The 12141-nt window shown below is 34.3% G+C and overlaps 1 protein-coding gene across 6 annotated transcripts in view; it reads right to left on the bottom strand.

Annotated features, from left to right (window-relative positions):
• Positions 1-2877: 2877 nt before the first annotated feature.
• Positions 2878-12141, bottom strand: part of LOC135194854 (adenosylhomocysteinase-like 1) — a 284838-nt gene continuing 275574 nt past the window's right edge. For all 6 annotated transcript variants that reach the window (XM_064221084.1, XM_064221066.1, XM_064221075.1 and 3 more), the window contains 8 exons: positions 11842-12009; positions 11409-11559; positions 10998-11150; positions 10357-10522; positions 9679-9846; positions 8758-8836; positions 8424-8544; positions 2878-7841 (listed from right to left, as the gene is read on the bottom strand). In XM_064221084.1, the coding sequence (XP_064077154.1) occupies positions 7835-7841; positions 8424-8544; positions 8758-8836; positions 9679-9846; positions 10357-10522; positions 10998-11150; positions 11409-11559; positions 11842-12009 (1013 nt within the window). In that variant the 3' untranslated portion in view covers positions 2878-7834. The remainder of the gene's footprint in view (positions 7842-8423; positions 8545-8757; positions 8837-9678; positions 9847-10356; positions 10523-10997; positions 11151-11408; positions 11560-11841; positions 12010-12141) is intronic.

Here is a 12141-nt window from a genome sequence, read left to right as displayed (position 1 = left end):
ATCCGGATAAATATTACTTTAAATTCTTGTTCAGTAAGTAAAATAACGTAGGAAAACGTCAACTGCCATAGTCTACTTTACCGCAGAATGAGGGCTTAGAATTACCCAGTTTTTCACTCTCCCTTTGTCAAACCCATCTCGTTGATAGAGTATACTCTAGGATACACTAGAGACGAGACACGCAGAAAAACTGTTGTGGTCACCAATTGTTTGTGATGTCTTGGATTGGGTTAAATGTGGGATTCAGAAAGTCCCTTGCTCTCCATTACATCAAGGTTACTTTCTCCACCACTGACAAGCCAGAGGAAGTTTAACATTCCAGAGGATGCAAAAGCTACTCCCCTTCATCAAGTCTGTGGGCTAACAAATGATCACCCGTAACGAGACTACAAAAAAAAAAAAAAAAAAAAAAAAAAGATTCTTCCCTATCAGCTACCGAGTCGGTTTCCATGGCCTCCTTCCAGGGAACATGGTTCAACATGCTTGCTGAATTTGCTATCACTGCAGTCTCATGTCTGGATGAGAGCAAAGTTCTAGAGGTTGATAGTGTAAGGAGGAAAAGCACTGAATCTCCTCTCAAATGGACAACCTTTGATCAGGTAAGATGTTTCCTTATACGTACACTTATGCATAGGCCCAGATGCATTCATAAATAAAAAAAAATTTAAAATACCTGTACCCATACATATATACATTCAAACACATATGTTACCACACATGAACATGGCCTACTGTTAAAAAATTATATGTGCACATAGAACTGCACATACACACAAACACTTACAGAAAAACACTAAATTAGTTATATAACACCAATAATACGTGCATTGTCACAGATGTATGTGTACTACCTAGGTATCTCCAAAGTTACACATTCAGAAATGCAAGTTTAAAACAACTCGTGAACATGTAGGCCTACATAGGTACATGTATAATTATACATTGCAAATTACATCGTGCGCTTTGAATTAGCATATAGGCTATATACAAAAATTATTAAAATGAATACTACTCTCAGGAGCAGTTACGATAAACTAGCTTTCATTCAAGGAAATCACTTTGTGATATTTCTACAGCATTAGTCCGCACGGACGACAAGGAACACAACCGCGGATACGACATCCACTAGGGATTGGATGGATGTATGATATGTAGGGCTAAAGCCCAGGCACTGGGGTCAAGAATGCCATTCAGCGCCGCCACTAGGGATTGGGGCATCCAATGTATTTCGGCATGTTTAGTACTGGCCCCTGGGGGTTTAATTACAGTCGTCCAAATAAATATTACTTAAAATTCTTGTTCAGTAGGTAAAACTGCATAAAAAAACTGCAACTGCCATAGTCTAGGCCGCCGTGGATATACATCATTATTCGTAATTATGAGCATCACATCTTATAAAGGATTAACCAGCAATCCTTCCGACGCACAAACTTGCCTTTATGCTTTGAAGATATAGTAAGAAATCATGCTTGTCCTTGGTCTAGTTCAAGGCTTATGATGATGACACAGATGCACTAAATTATTCGCCAATCAATTGTTTTGTCTTCAATAAACGACAATTGTAGCAACCAGTCACAAGTGTTCAAGGCTTCTTTCAAGCAACTGGATTGAAAAGAGACAAAGTATGAATACCATACAGTCAAGGACTCTCAAATATTACATTACAAAGGGAAAGGGTGACCTCTGTTGGCAAATTGACACACTATGAAAAATGCTAGGTTCAAATAACATGAGTCAGCGAGCTGTAATCCGAAACATTTTGAAACAATGACGATCATTCAATTGATATTTGGTAATATTTTCAGTTTCCTTTTTTTAAAAAGAACATCTACCTTGATTTTTAATGAAGGTTATGTTTATGTATATTTAACCTTGGGATTGAAAAAAATGTTTTTAGAACAAGTCTCTTAAACAGTAGCCTACATTGCAGACTACTTATTGAAAGCTTCATGCCAGGGGAAGTATATTTTAAACCAATGAATGTATTTTTGTGTTACTCAAGTGCAATTATATGTATAGTACTATAGTATATATATATATATCTTAGCAACAGGACCTTTCACAGAGGAAACCTGATTTCATGCATTGCATTTGAAGTTTATCAATGGTCTCTATATACATATTAATGCATTATCTATTACGTTTTTGGAGAACCCGGTATATTTTTAAATCATACTCCAGTAGTTCATATGCTTTACATTACTGTAAATAGTTTATCCAAGTGCATCTTAAAGGGATATGAGTTTGCTTCCTTTTTATCTTATCATAGGCATTTTAATGTCTGATCTTCATGCTTTGCATGGCTAAGACATTACTTGATAGCATTTTTTCACCTACACTACTATAGTTCAGGTTTGTTCTGAAAATAAGGCAACTTTTGTTCATTCAAACATCCATCTTGTTGCTTCAACAAGTACGTACTCTAATATACTAGACTCGTTTAGGAATGATCTTACTTTTTCTGTTCTCCCAACTGGAAGTTACGCCTACCGTTCTTCTTTTTACTCTTCTCGAGATATGGACAGATCAAGGCATTTGGTAACCTATCCCACTATCATTTTCATTACACAAATCACATGATTTTTCCTAAGGACCTCAAATACCGAAATTTTTTTACCTTTGGGGGCAACTTGTCATGCCAGCATCACAATCAACAGTTGCTATAGTCTTTTCAAGTTTCTGTGGCTCAGACTTTAATACTTTCATTTTTTTTCTCTTATTAATACTTTTAATAACTCTGTTACATAAGTCTTCCTCCCCTTAAATCATAAAACAATCAATTCCATTTGTTTCCAGATTAAAAAAATTACTTTGATCAGTTTTCAAACTGGCAGAACATCTTGGTAACTAGAACCTTCAAGGAGAATAAAAGACTAATTCTACAAACTAATATATTCTTATAACCCTTACCAACAATATTGTTTAGAACACAGAATAGGTTAGTATGAACATGCTGCTATTTCCAAGTTTCACTTAACTTAAAAAATTCTTTTTACCAAGGCTTCACTTTGTAATAGTATAGCTAAAAATGCATGTGGGTGAGAGAAGCACAAGACAAGTTCTGAACGAACATGACTCTTAAAATGAAACGATCTATTGCCTACCGATAATGAGTAATGGCACTTTTAATGGTTGACTTCCAAGAATTTAAAAAAAAAGATGATGAAGCAACAATGAAGGCAAATAATAAATCCTATAACCTAGTGTATCATTGTATTTTGGTGTTAAATGAATGGTTCTTACACATTCACTGCTATACAACTTTTTTTCTAAAAAGGAAAAAAACTGCTAGTAGAAATAAAATGTAAGCACCAATGAGATCCAACAAACTTGTCACTGTAAATTTTATGGAATGTCAAATATAAGATAAGCTCACCCACTGTGCAACCATCTTTTGAAGCACATCATTAAAACTAAGTTTATTTGACCTTATTGCTATATCCTACATTAATATCTCAAACCACGTCACTCTGCTCAACCCTTTGGCCAGACATTGCGTTTCTTGATGCACAGTCTAATGTCTTCTCACTTTTAAGATTTCAAAGCTTGTTCTTGCTTAGCCTGAAGCAAAATGTTGGGGCTGTTAACACTGATCCATTACTAGCTAGGAACGTCAAATATAAAAAGTAAGGTTCGTGTTTTAGTAATGACAGTAATATTCAACTCGGAAATGCTAATTTAGATCTAATAAGTACTTATACAGTGTCAACTAAAATGGAAAATTACAGGTCTAGAGTAAAATTTTAGATGAAGTAGTAAAGAGATGTTACCCCATTATTTGCATAAAACCACAGAACTTTCCATTGTAATGATATTCAATTTCTTCTTTCTGCATCCCTGTAACAACCAACCAAGAAAACAATGACTAACCCAAGGGTTAAATACAGAATGACGAAATCCTGCTGGCAAACTAGCTATTTGATTCCTATATTTGTATTTTATATTGACAGTGCTATGTAATGAGTTCACTTCGTGCTGAAATATTTGCAATCATGTCCATGAAATACCTTGCGCTTCCTCTTAGTAACGGTGAAAATATGGTGTGACATAATTGGAAATCAAATCCCATGAAGTTTTTCCTGTTTAAGACTATGATGGAAGTTTTATCACAAAACATAGCCACCTGAATAGTTGCATCTGACTTAATTTTTTTAAGATTAAAACAAAATCAGTTTCTGTACACAACTATGAACCACAAACTAGATTCAATTGATGATTTAAGTCAGCATTTATCATCCGTAAACCAGAAAATCAAAAAGGGAGCAGATGCTTTTAATCATGGCACAAAGACTTTCCGAGTTAGCATACAAATAACAACATGGCTAGAAGGCAATACCTCTCGTGTCCCGATAAACAATGTACGCTTGAGATGGAGTTTACATACTGGCTGCAATTATGCTGTTACGCCGGACAAAATGTAAACCCAATTATATATAAACTGATAACACATTGCAGAATGATAAAAAGTAAAAGTTCTATCAGGCATTCCCTAATTCTATGACCTTATACTGTAAAATGACAAAACTCTCTGAGTTATGATAAAAAAATATTCTGAGATAATGATCAACATGGTGCTGGCATCAATGGCACGGAATAATTTGTGTAATGAATTCGTGATTGATTTAAAAGTGACCACTAGGCCAATCTGTATCACTCAGTGGAACTACAGTAGAGCCATTCAGGGTTGACATCGAATACCTTCTCCTGCTTTAAACATAGAAAAAGAGACTACCATTAAGGGGTGACATCAAATGGCAACTCTTAGTTCTGACACAAACAGATAGAACGTGAAGAAAAATGAAAGCTTCGAAAGCTCCACTACAATTACTGCATCGTTCACTAAATGTTCTTGCCTACATATATTCTTTCACTCTGAAGTGAGCTCTCAAATTACAAGCCTATTAATGTACTATGTATAGTTCATTACTTGAAAATATATTCATTTTAATATAAAGACTTCTCTTTTATTCAGTAAGCAACTCAAGACATCCCTGGGAAAACTAAAGAAACCTTTGCAAGATCTTGTATGACGAGATTGCCAAAATAAAACATTCAGAAATTTCACAACAGTTGAGAAAGAAAAACTGAAAAAGTAGTATTCACTTAACTTTTTATACCTGCTTCTGGAAACTAAGAAAAACAGCATTATAAGCAATTAGCAATTCAATTTTTGGTGGTTCAGGTACCTTTAGTTTTCCACAAACCCAGCTTTTACTGTACAATAGAGATAGTTATTTAGAAAATGTGCATTATTATACAAAAATTTTCAAGACTTGTAGAGTACGTCTCAACCAATACTGATGAAGTTTTTTTTTTTAAATACACATTCTGCTGATACAGCCATGATGACAAACCCTTTTCCTTTGCGCCTCATTCAAGAGATGTCAACTTAGTGCCATCATTTACGTTAGATCGTCTGAATGATTCTATGCCTCGTTGATGTGTTTGTCGTTAAACAATGCTCTTTAGTAAATAATTACCAAAACAAGCACAACAGCCTTTGGTTTCCTATTTATAAATATGTTTGTAATTGAAATGAATAAGCTCCGTTTAATCAAAGGTTTGTGATGCTACATCTTTGACGACACAAACAATGAGGCATACTCACTTTCGATTTTGCTAAAATGATGCCACTTATGATTGTCTTGACAGCACCGACCGAGAGAGACAGTGGATGATGAGCTAGTGATGGTAGCGCATTTAACAGTATAGTTATAATGGCAGCGCATATAACAGTAGTCATAACAACAACAATAATGTTAAGGCCCTTGCTCTGATGTATTATGTAATCAAGGCATAAGTATTCCATGTACGTTGGCAAGTGCCAGTCAATGTCGCTAGACACCCAACTTCAAATTCAGTACTGTATATTCTTCGTATTACATAATGCTTCAAAACTAGACCTTGGATGAGCAACACGATTAATTTGCTGTATGTCACATGGAAGCAAAACATGTCACCACTTTCCTCCATCTTGGAACATGTTAAATTCAACACAATATGTATACATACACACACTATCTTTCTCAGTGACATCTGATTCTTAGGGGTCCTTGACATCAGTGGATTGTACACATTTATCTCGGTAACACCTAATTTTTTAAAAACAGATTGTGTCAGTAAACTGGACCAATACTTCTGCATCTGACGCATATCAACAAATATTGTCCTTTACATTAGTTACATGTACATGGTGACATTACTGTAATTTACATATGCTACACAATATACAATGTGGTTAATTCCCAAAAATTACTAGTAGTTTATATCAGGGATGACTAATATTCACTCAATTGCATAAAATTCCAAATGACAACAGGCTATTATAGTTTGGGCAACAACAGTAGTAAAGATTTTTTTTATCCGTAAGCAAAATTTCCTCTAAGAAACAAAAGCCTGTTGCTCAAGCTGCTCCATCTCCGCCTCAGTGAGCACCTGGCACTGTACACTAGAACTATCACAGACAAAAGACACACACATCCTATCAACAAACATGGCCTATTCATTTTATATTATCTTCAATATTTGGCTAGCTTAGCTTCACAGACTGCTAATGAAAGTAGTAATTGGAAACAAATGAATGTTTGGCTAACTATCTCAGGCTATTTAGGCTATGTACATTACTTTCTAAGTACAGAACAGCATCGTCAAAACGTGTCTTACTGATGTACTTTGAGGAAAAGATCTGGCCCAAATACCATGATATTGTTTAAATTATCCTGAAGAAAACTGCCTGCCTTCAAGCCTTTTTTAAATGTGGTCTTGAATGAGTTGCCACAAACTAAGTCCCATAAAAATTTTTAAAGAATCCATACACCAAATGCTTGACCATTCAAGTTACAAAAATCATCTGAATACCAATCAGCAAAACTAAAAGTACAATAAAAAAAACTTTTCATGATTTTTACCCACAATGAAAACATCAAAATACAACCAGCCCAATCATTGAGTGTCCCCTAACGTTTCATTATACACTGGTTAATTTGTATACATCTGAGTAAATATTTTCCTGAATGTGAAATTAACAAGGAAATGTAGATCACTAGTGTTTATTTACATGTGGATGTATATTTATGTGACAATAAATATAATAACCAACCTATAAATAGGTACCTTGGGCAGTGCTCTACAAACTGAGCTACAAGTCTCTCAATGATTAACAGGACTCTAAACTCTTACCTACACATCTGTATAAACTAACTGGAAGTGCAACGGGCTGTATTAGGCACCCATTCAATCGACTTCCTTATACAAATCAGCCAAAGCATGTGCTTGATTCTCTCTCAACCTTTAAATAACAATTAACGCACATGATTCAAACTGGCCAAAAGACTTGGCCCACTACATTTGTCTTATGATAAATCAGTATCACACAGCCAAAAAATTCAATTACTTTATGGTACCGTGATAAATACATGACAGCAGTTAACACATCCTAATTTTAGGAAATGTATCTGACAAGTGGCCTCAGTAAATATACACTGTACTTTCTTCAAATGCACATAAGACAAAATATAAATATATCAGTATCACCAATGTTAATTCCTTTCCGCATATGCAGACATCAAATGAAGTAAACCTCCAACCTTACACTGATTCCTATTAACCCTAAATACCAAAGGAAATTATGACAACTTTTGATCATTAAGATATGGACAAGTTTCAATTAATCCAGTACAAGGTCACTAAATTACCATATAGTATTATCAGTGCCTTACATTACATCTTCATAACAAGGCAATGAAACACGACAGTTTAAAAAATATCCTAACAATGAATGATAATATATATAAAATAACCTTTGTTTTTCTCTCTTCAACCACTGATATCCACACTAATATCTGAAAGTAGAAAATAGAAAAAAGACATTAATCTTCACTGGTAGAACTTAATTTACAATTATAAATATAACAATGTGAGAAACAAAATCTTTGAAACTTGCAAGCCACTAAATGTTGACAACATGAATTCAAATTCCTTATGAAAAAATAAATTGACTTTTAATATCAACTATGTTCTAAACATTTAGCACATCAAAGAGGACATGTTCATTAAATATGAAAAAAACAGGCCTACAACAGTTGTAAGTGTTTTGGTGGCTGCATATGATGGTTTCTTCTATTTATATTCTATATTTGTGCTTCATTTGTTTTATAGCCTTATTTTAACACTTTACAGTACTAAATATGGATTTTTACTGTAAATTACTTAAGAACTTATCCACAGAAATATCAATTATACACTTTCATGCACAAAACAGACAAATTACTGTAAGGTATATCTAATTGTGCTCTCATGGCTTAATTCTATATTTCTTGTTACCACTCCCTTAAAAATACTAAGTGTATAGTTCTAGTCAGATCATCAAAATAAAGCTTTCTACATAAAGAGCGAGAACAAAAAAAATTTCCACAATACAGTACCTGTAATAATTTGGTTTGAAAGGACCAGCTTTATTCAAGCCCATATACTTGGCTTGCTCATCAGTCAACTCTGTGAGATGTGCATCGAAAGTGGGAAGGTGAAGACTGGCAACATACTCATCTGAAAAATAAGAGCAAATGAGACTGCAATAATGTACGAGGCACAAAGTGTCAGAAACTAAACATTTATTGATACAGAAAAACTAATAAAAGTATCAGGGATGAAAAGAATTGCTCCACAAAACCTTCGAATGATTACATGTCTTCAAACTTCCAAAAAGGACATTCAAAATACTGTTCATGAATAAAATTTACATAAACTAACTGTACTTACCCATCTTCTTTGGTAACAGATACACATCAGACTTGTATCGCCCAGCTGGTGCATTGAACAATTCAATCAATGCTAAAGCCTGTAAGGATGAATGTTGTTTATTAGAAATGTAATTTCAAATGAGGACTGAGAATCAGAATATGGACACTTTTGCATATTTATTACTAGCATATTTTTATGAGAACTTATAGACTTCCCACAAATACTTGTATAATCCTACCATATAAATATATAAATGACAAAGTCCTTTAAAACTGAAGGGGTAGCTTATTTCACCAACTTCTGCATTTTAGGATAATGATTCGCAGCCCATTATAAATTCGGCTTTTACACAACAGTCAACAGGAATGTGTGTTAAAGACAACTAAAATATGTGATGTAGTTTACTAATTAACACCATTACATAATCCAAAATAATTTTGAAACTCATAAAACAGCCTTCTGTTCTTGATATCCTTAAACAAAATTGTTTCAACCCATAATATTTCTTAAACTGATTTCCTTCTCAGGACATTATCATTTTCCACCTGTCATCGAATTCAAAAATAAGGATTGAGAAGTAAGGAATAAATTATAAAATCAAAGGGCTTGAAGAGTATGGCGTCGTGAGTAAAATTAGTGTTGGAAGAAGGAATACACGAAGAAAAAAAGGAGCTTACATTTGAGAAATAAGACTTGGCGAAGAAATAAACTGTAACCAACTTCCCTTATATTGAATTTTATTTTACTATTTCCTTATAATTGTCAAAAATATTTGCTAATGTTACACCTCACAGTGAAATATCAGAATATTGGTCTATAAATAATCCACAGGTTGAGAGCGGCTGTTAAATTTGTCTGGAGAAAAAATCCTGGAATGCATATACAATTAAAAAAAAGACAAAAAAAAGGCAAAAAAAAAAGCTATCCATATTTCCTCACCTGAGTACATGATGTAATGGACACTACAAATGATGGCACAGATGAACAGGAAAGATTTACAAGCCGTCCCTCAGCCAGCAGGATGATCCTCTTGCCATCGGGCCACAGGATGTGATCAACTTGGGAACGAACTTTCTCCCAGGTTAAATCTGGGGTCCTTAGAGAATTCTGAGATTGAACAAAAATATGACCAGCTTTAGAATTTCATACTTTAAAGAAGAATACATCAGTTCTTAAATACTTACTCATGAACATTCATGAACAAGGTGTAGAGATATAATCATGAACATTCATGAACAAGGTGTAGAGATTTGTATCTAACTTGAAAATGAAAGAACAAAGAGAGAACATATTCCATAATTATTCTATCATAAAGCTGACCCTGAATATTCATAAACAAAGTATTGTACAGTATCATTAATAAAAGGTAGATACAGTATATCAATTAAAAAATATAAAGATAACATCATACTGCACCGTACTGATGAGCAGAATTTATAGTGTACATGAAAGAAAACAATAGATTAAGATACATGATAATTAAATTCTTTAAAAAATTCTGACCAATTTAACAACGTGGTTAAAAAAACCAAGTTGTGGAACACAATTCACGCCTGTAGTGGATACAAAAATACATACACACAAAAAAATGTGAAACAAACTGTCGTAGATACTCACCACATCAATTTCTGTGTTGGAATGACCCATGTTACAGACAATAGCACCATTCTTCATTTTGTCCATATGTTCCCGTGACACAACATTCTTGTTTCCTGTGGCTGTCACGAGAATATCTACTTGCCTTATAACTTCTGAAAGCTTCACTACACGGAAACCATCCATGCTGTGGACAAAAATAAATCATTTTACAAACCGATAGAACTAGTTTCACATTAGCTATCAAACGGACTTAGATAAGTAAATTACTATTATTTACCGATTTCACACTTGTAGTTGATGCAAAAAGCTATATCTTTGCTCAACATTTTCCTTGCATTAAATCAACTGTTGGCATTATATATGTTCCAAGCAATGTTGTTAGCCAACCCTGGTAACAATGGTAAGACATATGCACAGCATTTCCATCACCAGTAAACTTTCAAATTAAATCTGTACTTGATGGCAGTCAAGAATCCTCATTACCCTAGATTAGCAAAGCAGGAATACTTTAGGTTAACTACCAGTATTAATAATAATACTGGGTTATTTTCCATTTTCCAGACAAACAAGAGACTACAAAATATTAGCTCAACAATAGTAATCAAGTACTGTAGCTTCACCACACCAAAAGTTCATGAAGAAACATAAAATAAACTCACCATCCTTGAAGAGCACAGACAGGATCAATTTCAGTGACATACACTGTGCATCCCAATCCCTTGAGAGCCTGGCAACAGCCTTTTCCTACTTCACCGTAACCGCAAACCACTACCTGCTTGCCACCAAACATGACGTCAGTGGCACGTTTTAAGCTGCAAAAACAAATGGGCATTTTTTAAATTGAAACAAACAGGTTTTGCAAGTCTAGAAGTTATCTTTCATTATTATATATGGTACTGCATTCACAAAACTCCAATAAAACTGTTGCAATGTGCACTGAAAATTATGGGCTTTATAAGTTCGGATGTAATATTTCACTAATATAAATTTGTGAGTCAAAATTGTTGCCATTAGCAAAGAAATTTTACATGCTTCATTAATGACAGAATATTTTGGGGAAGGTTACGTACCTGTCAATGATTGATTCCCTGCAGGAGTAAAGATTATCAAACATAGTCTTTGTCACTGAATCGTTGACGTTCATAGCAGGAACAGTCAGTTTTCCAGCCTTACTGAGTTGGTAAAGACGGTGGACACCTGTGACACTTTCTTCACAAATACCTGTTGTAAAAGGAGACATAAAATACCTCTCATCATCAGTGGAATGAAAAAATTAGTCTTACCTTTCACCCAATAGCAAAACTGTCAGTGCAATTAGTTAAACTAGAACACTGAATGTGAAGTTAAAGTCTCCCAAGATCACTAAATCCCTTACAGGTACTACAAGATGTCAGGAACAACAATTACAGCCTGATCCATAAAAAGCTGCATTTTCTGAGCAATTAAGGGATAAAATAATAACAATAATAATATTAATAATAATAACATATCTTAAACACATACCTTTGATCATCTTAAACATGGCTGGATACTTCTTCAGCATGAGGTGGGTGGCATCCCCTCCGTCGTCCAGAATCATGTTTGGCTGCCAATTCTCCGTGTTGATGCACTTGTCAATACACCACCAGAAATCTTCTTCGCTCTCCCCACGCCAGGCGAACACGGGGTGGCCTGAAATTAGGAGTTGTTTGGTTAATCCATACTTTATAAAGCAAGATAATATCACAACAGTCTACTGGACTGATAAGTGAAACAGAATCTTATGAGGATGTAAACATATGAAAATGAAGGGAAAAATTACAA

This window comes from Macrobrachium nipponense, chromosome 20, assembly GCF_015104395.2.
Source record: "Macrobrachium nipponense isolate FS-2020 chromosome 20, ASM1510439v2, whole genome shotgun sequence".
NCBI classification, from domain to species: Eukaryota; Metazoa; Arthropoda; class Malacostraca; order Decapoda; family Palaemonidae; genus Macrobrachium; species Macrobrachium nipponense.
This window is presented reverse-complemented; position numbering and strand designations above follow the sequence as displayed.